The sequence below is a fragment of the Glossina fuscipes genome, unplaced genomic scaffold (genome assembly GCF_014805625.2).
Source record: "Glossina fuscipes isolate IAEA_lab_2018 unplaced genomic scaffold, Yale_Gfus_2 1, whole genome shotgun sequence".
In the NCBI taxonomy this organism is placed as follows: Eukaryota; Metazoa; Arthropoda; class Insecta; order Diptera; family Glossinidae; genus Glossina; species Glossina fuscipes.
Genome location: NW_023998415.1, coordinates 6,850,427 through 6,872,779, shown reverse-complemented (window position 1 = coordinate 6,872,779; position 22,353 = coordinate 6,850,427). Strand labels below are relative to the sequence as shown.

The window sequence follows — 22,353 nt, the reverse complement described above, 5'->3', positions numbered from 1 at the left end:
ATGGGGGCGTGTGTCCAATCAGTAAGTGTTATCCCTTTGCTGAGTGAGCGCGCGCTATAGGAACGAACAATGACTTGGTAGTCACAGTATGGTATGTTCGTATTTTCCTCTTGCTTCTTACGTTTGCATTTTGAGAATTGCAAACGAAGTAAAAAAATGAATATACCTTCTGTTAAAAAGTATTATGTATGTATATAAAAGTAGCATAATATTTTTATGATTTCACACATTTCTACAATGCTCAGGTAGAAAAAGTTTTTGCATTTTTGAAACGATTTTTTTGAAATCTTTTTTTTTTTTTTGCAGAATCATGTTCTGTGAAATGTTCTGATGACTGCTTCGCAGCATCCACACATAGGTATGCATATATACATATTATGTGTGTCGCGAATGCAGTTAATATAATATATGATGCGAATAAACTTTTTTGGCGGATTTCTACTTGATCTAATACCACAAATACCATAATGTGTGCTCTGTTTGCTTATTTGATAGTCGGAATGAATGCCCACTGGTAGCGGGCAATCACACAAACACCTATTATGAAAATGTATTTATATAAAATATATAAGTGCGTATATTTAAAATTTAAATTTTTATATAAAAAACACATTCATACGTACTTTCCGCATGCAGTCATAATATGTATCAAGCTGTGCATTTCACCACAAAAATTTTTAAAATTATTTTAGATACACGCTGGCTATTCACTTAGGATAATGTTGCCAATTTACGCTGGCATGGCCCGCGTTTTAAATGAGTTCAGTCGAAATTAGTTAAACTGTTGATTATGTTATTCAATCATAATTCATATTGAATAAGGATAAAATGCTGGGCTTTCGAGCACGTAAAGCGTTCCATAGTTTTGCATGATTTGTCAGCGTTGCAAGATTTTAACCAAAATAGTTTTTCATTTTCATATTTTTATCATATTTCAGGCGTACGCTAAACCAAGCATTTCTCTCAGTTCTCATTATTAAATTTACTTTATAACTAAGAGTACATGTCATTATTGTAGGAACAAGCTGTACAGCTTTGAATTCCACGTAGTAATCAGTGATACATATTAGTCCTGTGATCTGATTGGATGCTTACTTTAGCGTTTTGATGTGCTTCCATTCTATTCGCCATTGTACATTTGACCCATTTTAGTTTTTCACTCTTACCATTAGCTATCTACCAGCGTAGATCATCATTTGCGCATTGAACTTCTTAACCATGTGTTCTAAGATATCCAGGCATTTGTCAAGGTAAATATTAATGAATTCTAATCTAATGTTAATATAGAAACTTGTCTAAACTAAATGGCACGTAACGAAAACCGTTAAAAATAAAAAAAAATGCTTAAGTTTTTTTTTTTTTTTTTTTATATTGTTTTAAATACTTTTCAGCTTTTTATTCATTTTGTCCGCTGCTCAATTTTACTTCTATGCTGCCCTATAGTATTTGTTAGGATAAATAGCAGGTAGTAAGCCAAAATTAAGCTTAATGAACAGTTTGTTTCCCCGATATGCTAGAAGCGAGTTCGATTTTTATGCGGAACAATGAAAAGAAACGTGTTCATAAGCGACAGCAGGAGATCGTAATGCCGTCACCAATTAACAAATTGTGCTGCAGCAACGCGAGACTAGTAAAAACATTGTGGTCGGGCAGAAACCGATCTTAAAAACTTGACAACACGTGACTCCTTACAATGCTTAATTAGTTTTCGTCGTCATATGCAAACAATTAAGCTTCGTTACCATGTAAATGCGTACTCTTCAAAGGAACATTTATAAGAGAGGGCCTTCCAAAGCTAAATCGACTTGATCCAAATGTTATATAATTCATTTTTTTGGTCAGCAACTTACTATTCTTCGTCTATTTTCGTCGTAAAATCGGGAAAATTAGATCTTGTTACCATAAAAAGGCCCCATTTTACAAAGCCCCTTTAAATGAGTCTAGGTCAACACGTGCCACAACTAACTTGCTTTGTGGTGTTTTCAATTTGTTGTTAAGCAAAAATAGTGACACAACAAACACAAGAGTAACATATTCTACAATACAGACGTAACCGACCGCAATTTATTTTTTGGAATAAAGTCGAATTTTGCTTAGTTTAATAAATCAATTTGTGGTCTGCCAACATTCTGCAAACTTACCAAATTTCTTAAATTCTAATGAGATCTTAAAAGAATTGGCGTAAATCTTAAAACTGTTATTAATTCCCACAGCATCATAAAATTAAGATTGTAGAGTTATATTTGAATACAACTAGCAAAGACCCAAACCAACATTTATTTACAAAGCTCTGTTAAACCGTCAACAGAACTACGTTAAACGAAGTCTCAGAGGGATTTTAGTCAAAATAAAGCTAAAATAGAATTTTTCGAACATTTTTACACAATGTCATGATAAAGTGAAAGTTTGCTTAGCTATTGTGGGCAAACCATGTTCTGTGAGAAAATGCAACTGATGCGGCATGAATCGTCTGCTAATAGCCTTTGTAACGATGTGCTGGTTATATTAAATTTTGCTCGGAATATTTTTTTATGGAACTTTGAATATTGCTGGTCTTGATATAGGCTAATATGTAAGCAAAGTTTGACAAGTCACTGCGGGCAAATCATGTCCTGTGAAAAAATGAAACTGGTATGGCATGAATCCTCTATTAATGGCCTTTCTAACGCTGGGCAGGTTATATTAAGTTTTGTTCGGAGCATCTTGTTATGAGACTGTGAAAATTTCCGTACTTAACCTAATGTAGGCTGACATATAAGCAAAGCTTCAAAACGAAATTTTTGTTGAAGGGCCGCTTTGGTTAAACAGTGCAGATATTTGTGTACTTGCTTCTGCATGCAACTCTTGGCCAGTACCTTTGCGGCATTACTCTTAAAATATTCAATTCTTACAAGTGCAAACAAGCTGTGCTCGTTTCTTGCAAATATCTTAAGAGAAAAAATCAGTTAAAAGCCAAGGCGTTTGGAGAACCAAGCTGTCCTATTAAGCGCCATTTAAAGCAAGCGGATATTATATATGGGTAGGCATACGCATTTGCGTGTCTCCACGTGTCTTATTTAACTTTCGGCAGGAAATCTATGCATGCAAAGTAAATGATTTGCAAATGAAGGAGTAAAGCGAAAGCACTAGGGCGTATAATTTCTACTATGTAAAAATTCAGGACGAAAATCGAATGGTTCTTAGAAATATACACACATATTCTCTAACGTGATACAAGTTAGAGAAATTCCGGAGGACTCTTTTGTGGAAGGTACCACGCGAAAAATAATAATAAATTTATTTAGTTTATTTATAATAATAAGTATAAAAATAAGTACACGAAAACGCATTTAGGTGCACGTCACACACTTTGCATTTTTTCGAGGACTTCAGTCGCATATAAACATCGTGTTGAGTGTAGTAAATTCCTTTTTTTTCTCATTTCTATGGTGTTCCCGAAGTAACTTGTTTGTTATTTGTCGTTATCAGGAAAAACTATGACAGCTTTCAAATGCCGAGGACCACTAATACATCGTGCGCCACTAGGGCTTGGGTATCCTCTAGGACATAGCTCATTCGAACAACAAGGTGGCAATGGTTTCGGTTTTCTTTTCCTTTTGTTTATCTTACTGTTCTCCTCTTCGGCATCACTACGGTGTTTTCCACATTTACAACCCATAAATTTTTTCATTTCAAATAATCATAGTCAGTGGTGTTTTTCTCTTTTTTTTTTGTTATAGTTATATATAAAAAGATTTAATTAATTGTCGGTCAGAAATGTTATGCGTTTTTATTATTTTAAAAACAACGTTGTATTGCCTGTAAAAGTCGTTTAGAATGCAAAGAGTGACACAAATACAATTTAAAAATTTTTAACAATGAACTGGAAATGTTAGGGCGGCAATCGATATTTTCGACATACATAAAAAATAAATTTTTTAACAATTTTAATAAAATTCATCATATTTACACTCAGATTATCGAGTGTAAGAATTTAAAAATGTTTTTAATTAAGATCAATTGCCACAAGCTGACGCACATCTAAAGAAGTCGATCGATATTCAAGGTTTGGCTTGAGCATTGATTGCCTGGAAAAAATGCGTAGTCTTGACAGATAGAAGAAGAATAAAAATGGAGGAGAGTGTGGTTGAGAGTTCGGGATCAGGAAGATGGATAGATAAAGATATTCGCTTGATTTCGTAAGGATTGGAAATTTTGGACAAAGTGTAGCTTCGCTTAAAATTTACTTAGAAAATGTTGCAATTTAACTAAGTAAATAGTTATAAAATTTAATTTGTCAAAAATTTAAATGTTGTCAAATGGTTTTTTGCGTAGGTTTGTCGCATTTCTGAGAAGGCGGCGGTGCTTGGAAGAAAAGCATGCATAAATTAGATATTTATTCGAGAATTATGTAAACAAAAAAAAGTAGCAAATGTTGACGCGAACTATACGTCTCCCCATCCTTTCCGAATTAAAGAGACGGCTCGAAGAAAACGAAAAAAAAAAACGATTGGCTACATATGCTAATACATATTTGTAATGCGAACGACAGATAGCGAAAATTTAAAAATTTGACAGATATATGTAAAATGTAGATGCCTAGAATAGTAGTAAGCAGGGAGAGCTGATAGAATAAACGAAGAATAAAACGAGGGAAGCGACGTCGTAGAGAAATAGAAAAAAACAAGTGCGAGTCGGAAGTCGGCAGATAAAGTCTAAAGTCGCACAGGCGTTAAGTGTAGTCAAGTTGTAAGTTAGTACAGTTAGTCGTCATCTTATTTACTTACTTACTTTTATTGTTATTATCTCCTTATATGTAATTACTCGTGAATTACTTTTTTATAAACATTCGTTTAGTATCTTTAACGTTAATAAAGTGATATCAAAGTCCTTTACCTATATACTTGAAGAATTTAGAATTAAAGCTTTAGCCTTAAAGATAATTTTTAAGCAGTCCATAAACATTTAAGTCGAAACTCTGCTGTGAATAATGCTATCCATGAATATCTTCAGTCGAGATAATTTAATGTAGTATGCAATAAAAACAGGCAAGCGTGTCGTCCGCATAGAAATAGTGGTGATATCTGCAACAACTTTGTGATCGTGATCATCATCAGAATACTTACCAGCAGCAACGCACAGGCAGCGTTCCGGTGCCAACCTCACATCATTTTTTTTTTTCTACCTTTTCTTTTTGCATAATTTGTAGTTCTAAGAAGGTAATAATTTATAAGCAATATATATATACATATATGTATATGTATTGATTTATTTATTGTTTGCATTTCAAAAAGAAACTACATCCTAATTAGAGCTTCAAGTGAAGGACATTTAAGTACGAACTTTTACTGCGTTATTTCTATAAATAAAACAATTCACTTTTTCTTTGTTTTCTTATGGGTTTAGGAATATGAAAAATGCGTTCATTCTTTTTATTGAAAGAAGTGAGGTAGGTGGACGGAAGGTGCCTGAGGACCCAACTCCCGGGTTTCCCATATAAAATCATGGGCCGATAGAATCCATAGTTATAACCGGATAAAGAGTGGTCGGGGGCATAAAATCAGTCTTTACGATAAATAAGTTTCGACCGTCCGTTTGTCTTCATAAGGATTTTACCATGCGTACTACATTAGTAAAATTGTCGGTTGAATGTCTGTGGGCTAAAAAATGAATCGTCTCAATTACTATCGCAGCAGCTATTTGGGTCCCGACACGTCAGTCTATCGGCTTGCAGGCTCTGATCTTTTGACATCTTTGATAATATAGTTTTTATTGCAGACACAAATATCAGATAGCAGACTATTAATGTTCGAAGTAGTAAAATATGTGAATTAAATGCTTTCCCCCAACAGCAAATGTATTTTCTTACTTATAATAAAGGATAATAGGATAACAAATTTAAAATAAAAATTTCTTTTTTCTTAACACAATTTGCTGCAATACGACAAAAAAGCAATTTTATTGGCTTTTAAATGACAACCAAAGTGTTTGACATATGATGTAGACGAACATTTTAGATTGCGTTTGCTTTGCTCTCTTTGCTTCCTGATACATGGTAAACAAAATCAAAGAACTCCTCAAATATGCAATGCATTTTCCTTTAGTCTAAAGCGAAAATTTTGCAAAAAAGGAGAACAAAGAGAAGGAAAATATTCATCAGAGACATATCCAAAATATCAAAAAACATAAAAATTATGCCAAACGCGTATAACGACTCCTTTCGCTCTCCTATTTTCAACTAACGAGCATATATATGGCTTCATTGTTTGCTTTAACTTTATTGCAAGACATTTCAGCGCCTTAAACGTGTATCCTTCGGTTATTACAGCTCAAAATATTTCTATTATTCCAATAATATATGGAAGAATGAAAATAAAATTAGTTTTAAATATCTTATAATTGCCCGCAGATTGAAGAGAAACTCGTATTCGGCAGTTGCGTTCATTATCAATAGCGTGGAGTGCATACAAGCAAAACACTGGCAAAGCTAATATTTATTTAGTCTAGTGTGTAGTCAGTCATACAGACATCGTATTATAATACCTTCATTCTAGTTCGTCTACCAAATATTTACAAAGGTTTAATTCTTGGATTTGAATGAACTCTGAACTGCACTCCTTTCTGGGCGAGATTATGATCTCGACCTCAACATTTTGTTAATTCAATTTATGTACATGTCATAGTAATAGTTCATATTGATCGTTGCGCATTGTTAAGGGACCTGCTAGAAAAGCGCTATTGCATTACCTCTGCCGTGTTGAGCAGAGATAGTTTCTTTCATCTTCTAAAAGTATCCTTTATAATAAAAAGAATAGCAAAGGATACCAAAAAATTCGATGTTAGCCGAAGCAATTTGTTTCTTAGTACTTTTTGTTATTGTCTAAATTCTAGAGTAATCATCTAATCGATAAACTTGATAGAGTTTTGTGTGCGTTACTAGTGAAAGTTATGAAGCCAGGCAAACACATCTAGCATTAAATTGCTATGTTTTATTAGTACAACAACAGAGCATTTGTTATATGTTGGGTCATTTTTTTTTTTTTCTTTCTTATTTTCTTTATTTGCACATGTTGTCCTCGAAAAGGTAGAATTTAAAAATGGCTCTCGGGTAAATGTAACAAATAGAGTATAACAAACGACAGCAATAAAAGCTGAAATGTAAGCAACGACAATAATAATAAGAATAACTTTAAAGAAAATAGGGGTAGCTGCAGTCAATTACGGAGAATTAAAGGAAAGTAACACCAGCATCTCTTAGAACGTATGAAAACTTTTATTTTATTTTTGTTTTTCGTAAACACTTTCAGAGGAAAATGAACATTCAAGAAGGAAAAATTTATTCACGTCAAGTCTTTCGTAACCCCTGCTCACATGTTGTTTTCCTTCTGTTCAACTGTACAACATTATGCGAGTTAATGTAAAGAGAAACACTTTCACACTTCGAACTTTAACTATAAGGGATTAGGGGTTGATGGGCTACAGACTGATTGAGTGCGAAGTCCGTATGTCTGCTTTAGGGAGTTTTGATTAGTAGTCAAAGAACTGAGCACTACTTGAATTTTGAATTAGGTTTTCTTGTCTATGTGCATACTTGATTTGTTATGCGTTTGTATCATTACCGTGAATCACATTAAATAACTTTTCATATTTGTATCCTGTTTCCTTTTGCAAACACTTATTTGTATGGCTGTGTCATACGACAGTGACGATGGCGATGATGGTGATGGTGACGGCATTTAACGTCAAACTTTATGCAGTGAAAGTAAAATAGAAACTTTATGAATATGTGATTGAACTCTTGGTTTACTTTTCTATATATATTAAAGTAAGTATGTACAATATATGTATTTTCGCAGAAAACAGTTTTATAATAATATTCGCTTAGCATTTTTTGCTTCATATTCAGTGCAATGACCCTTTTAGATTGAGAATGTGCTAACAATGATATTGTAATAACGTAAACTATGTTTTGTCATTTTTACGTCTCTATTTGAATTCTTTTCAGATTAAGTGCGTACCGTTGAATTGTGATCTTTAGGATAGGGCAGGTTTTATATACAAGTTTTAGCAGACTTGTTTGCAAAAATTTTTCCTGCCCGCTCGAATACTATTATTCAGCTCTTTCGGACTCGATTATGCAAATATCCGGCTTACATACGCTTTTACAAGCAAGCTATCAGCACTTAATTTCATCATGACATTTGTGGGTTAATCACTTTTTCCGCTAAATTTTCTACCAATTGTTGTTGATTTTCTCGCCAGTCGCCAGCTGCCTCAGACAGGTACAGAGTTATGAGTGTGTACATGTTTTCTCCCATTCAATATTTTGAAATTGTGATTTTAAGCCATTAAGTAACTCGAACTTTTGACATATAAATTAATGTATCCAAGAATATTATTTATATTTAAGGAAATTCTATGTCAGATGAGTTGTGCAAATTTTTATCTTATTGGTTTTTTCTCAGACTTATACTATAGTCGTTTGTGGTGCTATTATAAAAATTTTTGCACAGAAACTTCGTACTAACATCATGCAGCGCTGCATTAGCGACTTTGCTACACCTAACTATGCTGCATTTATCTGCAGCGCTGCACCTAACGACTATGATGCACCTAACTGCAGCGCTGCACGCAGCTGAATGCAGCGCTGCATTTAGCGACCGTGCTATACCTAACCGAATAGAGCGCTACAATTAGCGACCGTGCTGCACCTGGCTGCAGCGCACCTAGCTGAATGTAGCGTTGCACTTAGCGAACGTACTGCGCCTAGCGACTGCGCCGGCCCTAATAAACTCTTGTACCACATGTGTCGCATGGTATAGCAAAGAGATATTAAACAACAAATAACGAAATTTATTATGAAGGAGCACTTGTAACTTTTAATTTCCAAAGTTGTATTAGTTACATTAGCTAACACTAAATTAATAAGTTATTTTGGCATTTTTATCAAATAATGTGTTCGGAAACAAAAGTGACAATAATAAAATTCTTCAAAATCAATTTTGCACTAAAAAAGGCTTTTAAGTTTATCAAAATCATAAATGGACGCGTAAAAAAAGGCGCGTGGGTACAAAATGGAGCAAGTAGAAGACCGCTCAGAATAACGCTGATAGTCATAACTCATCCACAATAATTAAAAACAATACATTGAGATATTCGTCAGAATAGACATTCGCTATGAAAAACTTTCGCTTAATAAATGAGTTGGTGAAAGCAATTGTCAGGGCCATCATAGAGTTCCGTTTGGAAATGGCGGAAGTCGTCCTACTATATTCATAATTCAATTTTTGGTAAGCAAGAAGTTGTAAGTCTTGAAATGTAGATCAAGAGAAGAAAGAATCTAAATCAGATCTTAGATCTATCTGGATTATTGATAAAAAAATTAAAATAGAGAACAATGACGGGTCGCAGAGCATAAAATACTCTACACAACCCTACAGTTATACATATGACTTATGATGTGATAATACGATATAATTCGTTATATGGGAAGCGGTCAAAGAAGTAGTGCGATACGTTGTCATATTCAACAGCAGTAGTGGAACCAATACAATTTTGGAAATTAAAAGTTACAAGTGCTCCTTCATAATAAACTACGCTATTGGTTGTTTAATATTTCTTCGTTATACCTTGCAATACATGTGGTACAAGCGCATAGAGACTGTGCTGCACTTAACTGCAGCGCTGCACCTAGCGACTATGATGCATTTATCTGCAGCGCTGCACTTAGCGAGCGTACTGCACCTAGCTGTAGCATAATTGTAGGTTTATTTAGAATTTTTTGTGGTGCATTGCGACCCGTTATTGTTTTCAATTTCAATTTTTTTATCCAAAATACACATAGATCTAACGTCTGATTTAGAGCCTTTTTTCTCTTGGTCTAATTTTTAAGACTTAGAACTTCTTCCTTACCAAAACTTGAATTAGAGACATAGTAAAACGTTTTAGTACAAAATTGTCCCATCAAAAATTTCTCAGGGCAATACTTAATATAACTTGCACCTGTTGGGAAGGCTACTAACAGATGATTCACTATGTGCTAGTTTCATTTTCTCAGAGGACATGATTTGACCACAGTAGCTACGCAAAGTTTCGCCTTATCAACTTCATTTATGACATAGTGCTAAAATGTTGTCCTTTCGAATATTAATCAATTTACATAAAGTCATGTTTTGTTTATAGAGTTTTGCAAAAAAATTCTCGAAAAGCTCTATTTTACTTGTATACGAAACTTCGTTTAAAACAATTCTATTAACGGCTTTATAGAGCTCCGCAAAAAAAATTTGGGTTGTGTCTTTGCGAGTTATATTTAAATATAACTTCACACCCTTGATTAGAAGCTAATCTAGATACGACTTACGAAAAGCGCGCGTATTTAGGAGAGTTGGTTTGATAGTTGCAAATGAATCTGATATTCAGATCAGACTGCAGATAGATGTTTGTAAACGACTCTAAAAGGATTGAAAAACTTGTGATTATTCCGCATTCTGCCTAAGCCTTATGAAGACAAAGTTCCTAGAGAAACCTTTCGGCACATTGAAGTTTATCTCGCCAAGTAATGTCGGCGAATGGATAGTGCCATTTATTAAATTAATTAAGGAGGAAACATCGAGGATAGTTCGACATCGTTTTAAGTGACGGCAAAGTTATTTTTATATTAACGAGGCAAAGAGATGAGCGGATCTCAGTACAAATTCGTGAGGGCAAAAAGCAGTGCATTTATATACATATGCTATAATATATTTCATTATTATTATTATTATTATTAATTCAGCCAGAGAATAAATTCTAAGTCTTAAAGCACTAGCATCTTTCGGCTTTATTAAAAGCTCTAACGCACTTGAGATTTAAAACTACGACCACTTAGTTGCTAGTCGAGACTCTTGCCTACTCGGCCACTCAGGCGGATAGCGGATAATATATTTTAAATGATGTCTTCAGTATAATAAAGGGGACATGTAGATACGATGTTTGAGTTGTCCGATTACCTAGCTATCTCATTAAATCTTATAAATATATAATTTCAAATATATAAAATATATATATATATATATACATATTTTTGGATATTGATCCAAGATGAGTATAACTTCATTTCTTTAAAAACAAATTATAACCGGTCAAAAGTATATATAGCCAATTCTGACAAGCGCAAGCGAGAGCAAATAAGATATGAATGAGAAAAAAAAGCTTCGATCGTAAATCGTAGTAGTTAGCAATCACTATTTGGCGGCCAAAAGCGAGGGAACAACTCACGAATCCGCTTAAATTTAATAATCTTATCCTTTGCTTGTTTGCCCTTTGAAAATATCACATTTTACTTTCTTCATTTTTTGATCAAACGTTCGATGTGTTTTGCTCAATGGGTTTCCTAACTATTTGTCACAATTTATTATCTAGTTGAATTTCCTGAATAAGCAGGAAAAGTCAAATTGAATAAATGAGTCTCGACGCAATTGATCAATATTTTTTAATTTACACATTCAACAAATCCATTCCAGTATCGAATTTCACTCTTTTTGTAGAGAGCGCATTCTTCTTTGCACCTAGCCAACTGTTAGGAAATAATTGAAATCAAAGCATCGAAAATATACGGTTTCTCTTCCATGTTTCAAATATTATCCAACTTTTTATTTCTTACAGATCTTCATCAAAGGGATCTTGAAAAGTCCGGGCATATTCCAAAAAAAAAGCTCTAAATTCGTTCATTCGTTTGTCAGTCTACCTATCCGCCTATTGTTCACAAAAAAAATTCTTCTGCCTACAAATTTTATAAAATTTCGTAAAATAATTTATGAAATGAACCAATTGGCTAATCCAGATCACGTTTACACAAAACAACTCTAGAAGGCATTTGTACCAAGTATTGAATCATTTGTGAAGAGTGTGAAGATAAGTTCGAATTTGACTAGCAAAGACATCTGTCATTTGGCTTAACAGAGCTTTGTAAATACCCTAAAAAAGAATTTAGAATTAAGAAATAGTTGGAAATATTTTTTGAACAACGAGTCATTCATTGATAATCGGTGCTTTATATCAACTGTTGCGACAGATTTTTACGGAACCAATCTTACCAAACATGAAGTATGGTCTTCTTAATTTAGCGCTTCGGTTTCCCGGTCCATATAGGTGATGTGCCTCGGTCTGCCCATGAATGTTTGCAGATCTGATTCTCAAAATATGTCCACCAGCAAAAATGATTGCCTTTTATATCGCTCGATGAAAAATGAATGCTATCCGACTATTTGTCTGATATACATTTGGCAGAAGAATATATAAGTTGCCATATATCACAAACTATTGCAGTTGCTACGAAAGTTGTCAATACGAGAACATGACGGCAATGATTCTGTTTGACAATAACTATATATTGATTGGTAGAGCCATCTGTGAGTAAATTCAGTTTCACATTTACATGGCTGGTAAGCGTTTATATAAAAATAAAATTTGTTTATTTTGTAGTGTGATCGCATACCGTCATATGCATCCACTTTGAAGCAAAGAAGAAAAACAAAAATTTTGTCGCACTTCAACTGGCTGGGTATTGCATTACGAAATGCAATACGATGCCAGGCGCCCCAATTAATTTGTGTTTACGTTAGCATTAAGTCACCTGTTAGAATTAAGTATAAGTAGTGCACATTTTAATATAGAAGTCAATTGTTATCAAACAATTCAATCAAAGCGTTTAATTCGCTAAAAAAAAATACAAGGCGTTCAACCCGCCTACGTTAAAGATTTAGGGACCGTCTCATGCCGAGGCTAATTGGCATTATGAGAGACGGAAGCCGAACAGAATAGGGATACACCCATTCTACCACAACTCTCTGTTGCATTTAAACTTCATCGATATTACATGGCGTTCTGAAGCCGAGCAGAATAGGGATACAACTTACACCTCATCCTTTTTCCAAGTACACTTACCATGGAAGGATTCATAGAGAATCCTTCCAAATAATACTGCAACGCATTTTTCTACCACAACACTCAGTCGCAAATTTGAACATCTTTTAAATTACAATTTGTATGACTAATAGATGATAAATGAGAGCTCAGATCGTTATGATATTAGCAAACCCATCACTCTTCGATTTGAATAAAGTTGATTTAAAGTTGATGTATACTTATGCATATCGTAGAGTGATAACTCTGAAATAATATAAAATGGAGATACAATTGTTGAAATATGAAAATTGCTCGAAAAGTAAACGAATAGAGAGCATTTGCCATAAAATCTTCACTTGAAGCGAAATTTTATCAATTCCACGATTGAGTTATACGTAACAGATCGCAATATACAAAGCATAAATAAAATTTTTATAAACGAAAATTTTTATTTGAGATCAAGCATTCATCGTGCCAGATCGGTTAATGCCATTTTCTGGATTTTTCTAAATTTGAATGTCAAAGCGCTAACTGTATATATTCAAAACAAATTTCTCTAGTAACAAGGATTAACCGCAGTAACTGGCAAATTTTTCTAACCCTTTGAATAATAAATAATTTATTTCGTAAGCCAATTTATACTTTAAAGTAAGTCGTAATAAAAATTAAATTTGCAAAATTTTTAAGCAAAGCAATTAAATCAAAACAAATTTTATCTCAGCGTAAATATAATAATAAAAAAAGCACAAAAAAGAATAACAAAAATATACGAAAATATGTAAGAAAAGTCGATTCGGCTGTTGCCGGATCTTCTATACCCACCACCTCTATTGTTTGCCTAGAAGAAAATGAAATTTTTAATATCTTTGACAACAATTTATCTTTCACTGTAGGAGTAATCCTTTATTGTTTTGTTCCATTTTCAATATCAATCTATGTTCACGTACTTTCCATGTTTTTGCAAAGTTTGGGACTAATATTTGAATAGTAGGGGTAGGAGAATGTTGACTGCACACATGCATAAAGACGGGCAGACAAACGAATATTCACTTTTTAAACCGATTCCGAATATAATGCTGATCAAGGCTTTGGAATGTGCGAAGTTTCCGACAGAGGGGGATCGCAAACGTTTTAACGAATTTAATACACCGCTAAATCTACAATGCTGATGTTCAAATAATATGTTTATATTTAAATTGTTAGATTTAAACACTTTAAAGCCTTTCGCAACACCAATCACGCCCCAAATTTGTTCCTATTTTCATTTGATGAAAATAAAAACCTGTACGTCTTGTACTTCAGGCATAATGAAAATTAAGGAACGAAATGGCTGCAGGAAAATTCTAACGCTGTCAGTTTCTCTCTCTATCCAAATTCAACTTTTAAACCGTAATGATGATGTAATGATTAGATTTCATATAGAAATGCTTCTACAGCTATTCAGACGTTTATGACAATATACGTACATATAGATAGTTGTACATGTGCATGTTTGGGAATTTTATTGATTTCGTATTTGCAAAGTCTCTGCCTTACTGCGGCTGCAACAGACAAGCATCAGTAATGCGTAAACATATACCTAAATATATTCGGCTTCTCACATGCAATCGGTTAAAATTCGACATTGTGTAAACATTCAAAAATATTTTACTGGTGATGATCGTGTTACACACTGCTGCGAATAAGATTCTTTACATCACTTTTTGTGTAATGCTTTCCTAAAAGGTTGTCAACAATATCTAACATGTAATGTTATCGCCAACCGCATCATTAAATATAACTAACGTATATGCTCATTACCTGCGGCCTTCATTTAGTAGTGTGTAAAGACATGTACTCTTTACCTTTCAATATGCTTTCCATATGCGTTCTGACAATACTTCACCAACATTTATTGTCTGGCATGGACTGCTGATGGTAATAACCATGACGATTCAATGCTTTAATAGTGCGAATGTGTTAAACGCTTAAATAAACACTGCACTTACAGCGTCTGAACGGAGAAATAAATACATACGAAAGTTAGTAAATTTTGTCTGAAGCCACTTAAACTTATTGGCAATAAAAATAAGTCGCATACCTACGTGTATTTTTAAACGTGAAGCGAAAAAATAAATATAAAATAAAAACAAGAAGAAAATTATATTCGGTTATGACCGAATCGTTTAAACCCACCGCCTTTATCGCAACAAAAATCGAAAAAATTAAATTTCGATGACCTATAACATTAGATAGACGTTGTCCATTTGTTAAACTTTTGTGTAGACACTATAGGACCGCCCGCAATATGTGGGTAAAGGTTTTTATAGTTGGATGTAGTTTATGGAATAACAAGCAATAAATTTAATTTTTTTTAGCTTTCAAAGCAAAGGTGTACGCAATTTATGTTGTATGCAGTTGGTGAGCTCCGTGATGGAAAGATCTTGCAACGTTTAGGCCAACTTTGAAATCGATGTCTTAATCTTGCCAATGAATGAGGGAATGCTTGCAATGGGAGGACAGAGAGACATGCTTAATTCCTGTAAAATTGTGATACTGATTAGGATTATTTACAATTTAGAAGCGTCTGTTAAGCTTTCCTCCGGATGCTGCGAATGTTTTCAATGAAAAAAAGAATATAACTCGATCCTTCAATTTGTTGACGTATATCTCAAGTCCTTCTGGGACATCCTCGAAAATTTAATATACCCCTCTCTCTCTCTCTCTTTCTCTTTCTCTCTTTCTCTCTCTCTCTCTCTCTCTCTCTGGACGTGCGTATGTATGCAAGTGTGCGCTTATATATTGATGGTCTTGTTTACTTCCCTAGAAAGAAATTTTCGATATAAACTATAGTTTAAATTTTCGTTATTTTGATCTCGTTACCTTCCCCATGTCAAACAGCAGTGACTATTTATTATTTATTTTTCATTTGAAATCAGAGAAATTCTTATTAAGTGTTTCTCATTTATCAGTGGCACTACCGACTATTATTGCCATCGCATTTAACTGTGAGTGCCTTTTTATTTGCTTACGCGTTGCACCGTTTACGTTCAAGAAATTAAATAAAGAAATAAATAAAAATTATCTCATATCATATATATGTGTGTGTATTTTTGTGTAGAAATTTTACTGAAAAAATATCCCTCTCGTTATTTTTGACTTTTTTTACAGATATGGGTTTACGCTATTGTGAATCACCCTTGGTAGGCACATGTTGTACTCATAGTATGGAAACCAAAATGGCCATGCAGTCACGTCTTCAGCTGGAGAAACATTCTAGAGAGCAAATTCTAAAAATTTCAAATATGTTAAGTGCGAAAGCTGCGAAATTTAACGGTAAGTACATACAATATATCTGACTCTGATAAACTGCAACAGTTAGTGCGTCCAAAAAACCAAACTACTTCGTCTGAATAAATAGTTAGAATAATTTTTCAAAAAAAAATTTAAACTTAAAAAGACACCATCTATGTATAGGAGAGAAAAATCGTAAGAGTTCCACAGTCCGCCTTCGTATCGAAGAAATGGTTTCGTAAACAAGTTTCCTGCCAAGCTGTAAACGAGTAAATGCCATTTCCACGCTATATGCGTCGTTTTCATTCCATGCAATACATTTTTAATAATGTTGAATAAACAGTTTCTTGTCTTTATGAGAGAAAGTATGTATGTCTAGTTGCAATCTAGATCATATACTGTATAAGGGTATAATAAATTTTTACAAATGTATGCAACACGTAGAAGGACTTGAGATAGGCCCACCTTTTATTATATCGATCAATTCAGAATCTATTTCTGAAACGATTTAAAGATGTGTGTTCGTCTCGAGCTCTTGTGTTGAACATATAGGCAACAATATTATATATAGTTTGATTAAATATGGTACACTAGCGTGTCTTGGCCCAAGCACGAATGCTATTGAAAATGATCGAGATCGAATCAATTCTTCGACCACTTCCCATATAAGGCCTTATTTCAAGGGTCATTATATCAGTGAGCTTAATATGTAGCGTTATGTAAAGTATTTAATCATTGCCTGCGATCCATTGCATTCCCTTTAACTTGTTTGTGATTGCAAATATTCGAACCATAAGATAGGTTGTGTAATAATAAAAAATGATTTATTATTTATTTATAAACACCTAGCTAACGACTAAAATATTCACTGACAACTCGTCACTATACTGCCTATACCGTTATCGATATGGATATTAAACAAGATTGTAATTTTTATTATATCGCACAAAAAAGTGTTAGCAACATTTAATTTTTAGATTTTAATACCGACACATGAGTTTTACCGTGTACTGAAAACAGTACATTTGGAAAGGACCTTACTAACCATATTTCTAAACACACGGCACAAAGACAAAATTTTATGCCATTATCTTATACCTTTCTCTCTCTCTCTCTCTCTCTCTGCAAAACAGATCTAAGACGCAGAGGTACTTTGCTTCTTAAACAATATGTGGATACTTTAGTTTCGTGACCATTGGTGCCATGACCTCATCGATTTGAACGCATTCGTTGATTGTGTCAAGTCTATATATGTGACGTCATACAAATCACATTAAACATTCTTAAGACAATTGTGAGAGTATGTCATATTGTTGGTATATGATTTTGACAAAACTGCATGAGGACTGAATTTTTGAAGCTCTTCGTCTATTTCCGTTGCTATGAAGAAGCCGACAAATTAGTTTAAAATAAAGTTTTAACAGAGCTTTTTCTACTTTTTTAATTGACAAGCAAATGAAATTTCCATTTATATCGCGAACGACCTATATATGACAATTTATTGGTTTATAAGCAAAGAATTGCTAGGTTCGCTAAAGGAGAACGCAAGTAATCAAACAATGCGATCATCGATTCTTCTAATATAAATAAACGAGAAGTAAATATCGTTATTTATAGATGATTCAACATTGTAAGGTTTTAAAAGTCAATAGCACTCAGTTTCATAACAGTCTATATAAACTGAAAAAGTAGTCAAAGTGATATTTCGTCTTGTACCGTTATTTGATAAAAGAACATACATTATTTCTGTGACACTCTAAAAGTAGGTGATATTAATAATGCAAAACATACAACAAGTGCTATCAGTCGGCGTGCCATGGACGAGATCCACTGCAAACGCGAAAGGTCACCGGTCACGGATTCCCTATAAAACGTATCTACTTTTAATACGGTATACGTTTATATGCATAAATAAATATATGTACAAGAATTAGGTACATAGGTGCTTAGGGAATATATAGACTAACATGCGTAAAGCATGAAGCCTATGAATAATGGAGTGTGAACAGCCCATGTGGTTTTCTGTTTAATATAAATTTTTCACTTTGTATGTATGTCATGCTGGCTACCGACTGAGCAATATCATGATGATGCTAACAATAATAATAATGATGATGGCGAACGTAATACGTTCTGGAGAAAGGTGTGGTTGGTTGACTGCAATACTCAAAACTAAGTGTTTTCATCAATACTTATATATAGATTTTCTATGGCTGCTTATACACCTAAACTGGCCTCTGCCAAAGACGTACACTAACTAACTAATTAATTACTTCATATAAAAACAGAAGGAAAAACAAATTATTCTAAATTTTTTGTTTTCCGCCTTTCTTCGTTTTTATTTTTCTTATTTTTAAATGTGTATATTTTCAGAAATCTTTCGTGAACTGCTACGGGAATCGAAAACAGAATTTCATAACATGTTCACACGCACTTACGGTGTTATTTATCAACAAAATTCCTATGTGTTCTCTGACCTATTCAATGAGCTGGAAAACTATTACTCGCGTGGTCGTGTCGACTTATTAGATGTTATGGATAAATTTTTCAACACTTTGTATCAGAAAATGTTTAAAGTGCTAAACTCTCAATATTCCTTTGATGAAAAGTAAGTATAAACAATAAAATTGAAAATTGAAATTTATGTACCGCACCATGCAAGCATGCTTATCAAAATTTCTTTTTAAATAAGAACCGAGTCAATTACGCGATATATATTGCAATATTGATTGAGGTGTTCGAATGAGAATACATTTGCGCACATTTTAGTTAACAACTGTAAAATAATGAGTTGATTTAAGTACAAGAAAGGGATTCTATAATCGAGCACGACCATCCCTGAGGCACATTTTCACGCAATTGATTTATTTATTACGGAGTGAATCGTGCACTTTATCTATAAGAGCCGTCTCAGAGATCAAGTGGCCCTTAATCTTTGAACTTTCTTAACCGTTTGAATACCAGACGGTTTTCAAAAAAAACACTGTCGAAAAATCCCAAGCAGCGCAATCGCACTGCTTAGATTTTATGTCGAGAAATACCAAGCGGCGCCATAGCGCTTGTTTAATTTTATGTCGAGAATTACCGAGCGGCGAGATTCGCGTGTTTTTTTCATCGCTCCGTCACTTCTATCGCAGTTTGAGAACTGATCAGACGTATTCTTCAGTTAATATTTCTTTACATTATTAATAATTGTGTATTTTAAAATGATTACACAAAGCAACGCACAAAGTAAGTGAAAAATTAATCTCGATGTTTTATTTAACTTTTCTAAATTTGTTACATCCCTAAATAGGTATAACGAATCGAAAAAGAAAATCTCTAAGGACAAACGCAAATACATGTGATCATGTTATCGTCGACGATGACGACTGCATTGTTCCGGTAAAGCGCATCAGACAACGAATTGTAAGTAGTTCAGAGGATAGCGATACTGATTTATCACATCAAAGTTCGTTCAACAATTTACTAGTTGCTGAAGACGTTTCGAATCAACATGATTCTCTGGAGCCTTGCGAAGACTCTGATTCGCGATCTAACTTCCCCAGTCTGAGTAAACCGATTGAATTTTTCGAACTATTCTTTGATTCGACACTGTGGGAATTAATAGTTCAAGAAACTAATAAATATGCCGAGTATTCAAGACATTCACCTAGAGAATTAGAATCCTTTGAAACAGAGATTTGGACACCCGTTACCGTGTTAGCAATGAAAGCATTTATAGCAGTACTATTAGAAATGGGAATTACGAGAAAACCTAATATTTCTTCATATTGGTCTGAAAATTCCCGTAACATACCGCGGTTTCGAAAAATGTTTTCTCGCAATAGATTCCAACATATTTTAAAATATTTTCATTTAGACGATAATTCGTTATATTTTCCACCTGGTCACGCAAAATACGATCCCAGTGCAAAATTTAAACCACTGGTTGACCACGCTAATAAGGTATTCAAATTACATTATAAACCGCACATACAATTATCAATTGGTGAGTCGTTAGTTGGAACGCAGTGCCATTCTAGCATAACACAATATTTGCCAAATAAAAAGCATCATCGTTGGGGAATCAAATTTTGGATGCTGTGTGACTCCGTTTCGAAGTATTGTTTGGCGTTCTCTTGCTATAAAGGTGCAAAAGAAACAATTTCTACCGATAGAAAAAAGTTTGGACTTGGGTACGATGTCGTGGTGAATTTACTAAAAGATAGTAATTGTTTGAATAAGGGGCATCACATTTTTGTGGACAACTTTTTTACTAGCGTAGCATTAGCTCGGTATTTATATTCTATGGACACCTTTTTGACTGGAACAATTATAAGAAGTAAAACATGTATTCCTGGTCACTTGCAACAAACAAACGTAAACGAGGTAAAATACTTTCGAAGCAATGAAGTCTTGTTCTGCGCGTTTCGCGAAAAAAAAGTCTGTAAGAAGAAGACTGTATTATTAATTTCAACAAAAGCAGAAGAGGAAGATTTAACGATAACCAAGAAACGACATGGCAGAGAAAAACGTTTCACAAAACCCGCTATAGTTCAATCTTATAATGCCTTCATGGGTGGTGTCGACGAATCAGACAAAATGTTATATACCTACCTCGATGAACGAAGACCGGTTAAATATTGGAAAAAGGTAGCTGTTAATATAATCAACCGCATGGTTTTAAATGCATACATCATTTACAAAGAAACAAGAAAAGCCAAATCTCGGTTAGAATTTATGTCAAGCATTATTCTTGAAATTGAGCATCAGTGGTTGAATGAAAAACAATCACTTAATTTTATATATAAGGAAAACAAAGCTGGCCAGGCCGTAATTTGCGACAATGCATCGTGTGTAGCACCAAAAATGTAATAAAAAGATCGCATTTAATTTGTGCGCAATGTGGAAAAGGAATTCATCCAGTATGTTGTGATAAACACCAATGTTACAAACCACAATGTATTTAAATTGTTTGTTAATAAATATTTCAAGTTTGTTCCACAAAAATTATAAAAAAAACAACACCAAAATAGAAATTTTTATTTTGTAATGTATTATTGCACTACTCTAGTACTATTGTAATTATATTGCGCTCGACTTCGACAATACGTAGCGCGCAATCAGTTTGTCGACAATGCTCAAAATGTGCTGGTATTTCTCGACATGAAATCTGAACAGCGCGATTGCGCTGCTTGGTAGTCGAACGGTTAAAGTCCCTTCTTGAAGGTTACTCGCAACCATCATAAAAAAAAGATCCCAAAAAACGTTCGACTATTTATAAATTCAATGCAATAGAAGTAAACACATTCAGTTAAATATAGAAATGCTAATACGACGTATTTTTGAGATGCCAGTATCACTTGCTACCAAATATCTCAAATATCTGTTTGTGGATACCTATCACGTTAAATAAACATACATACGTGTTAATGAACCAACGAATAGTGTTTTTACGCACAATTGTAATAAGATTTCAGTAATTAAGCCATGCTTTAGCTGGATGCAAAAAAAAACTTGAGTAAAAATAAAATCATATTTACGCAGGCAACATGCGTCCTTCGTTTGAGTAAGACACAGATTGTAAATAGATCTGCTATGCAATGTTAACCTAACACATTTTTACTTTTCTTAACTTTTTTTTTTTTTGTTTTAGTTTTATCTTTTGAACTTATCTGCATTGAATTATATATTCATTTATCTATGTTGGCTGTATAAGATTAGCTGATGATATTTAGTAAATAAAAACAAAAAGTATGTCTGTCCGCGTCGTCGAATGCGAAACTATATTAGTGGTTTGGTCGTTTTCGTTCTTGAAATTTCGATGTCGGGGATGCACCTCGCTCTGAGCGATTTATCACTAAAAAAGTCGAGAAAATCTTACGACAAATCGAAGAAAACTGATACACAAGCAAACATGATATTTTCAAATCATTTGAATGCACACAGAAGCACGAAATTTGAGTGGTGATGAAAAATTGGGTTGACCGAATTTCTGTCACCAAACTGCTACTGAAACTCAAAAAAATCCAGCCCTTTTTGAAGCCCCATAACATTTTGATAGTAAATTACGAGCTTCTGTAACTTTGGTCAAACAATTGTTTATAATCCCTACCGGCAGCGTCTAATCAGATTGTTGCAAGTGATTCGAAAAAACTCACCACCCAATTAATGAATACAGAAGTTTCTATCTCCCATCATTACAAGAAACTTGACTGAAATGCGTGCCCATTC

General features: G+C 33.8%; 1 protein-coding gene across 1 annotated transcript in view; it reads left to right on the top strand.

Annotated features, from left to right (window-relative positions):
* LOC119632560 (glypican-4) overlaps window positions 1-22,353 on the top strand; it is a 115,969-nt gene that overhangs the window by 80,862 nt on the left and 12,754 nt on the right. Inside the window, exons 2-3 of the mRNA XM_038025519.1 lie at window positions 16,015-16,179; window positions 18,511-18,745. Coding sequence (XP_037881447.1) covers window positions 16,015-16,179; window positions 18,511-18,745 — 400 coding nt within the window. The remainder of the gene's footprint in view (window positions 1-16,014; window positions 16,180-18,510; window positions 18,746-22,353) is intronic.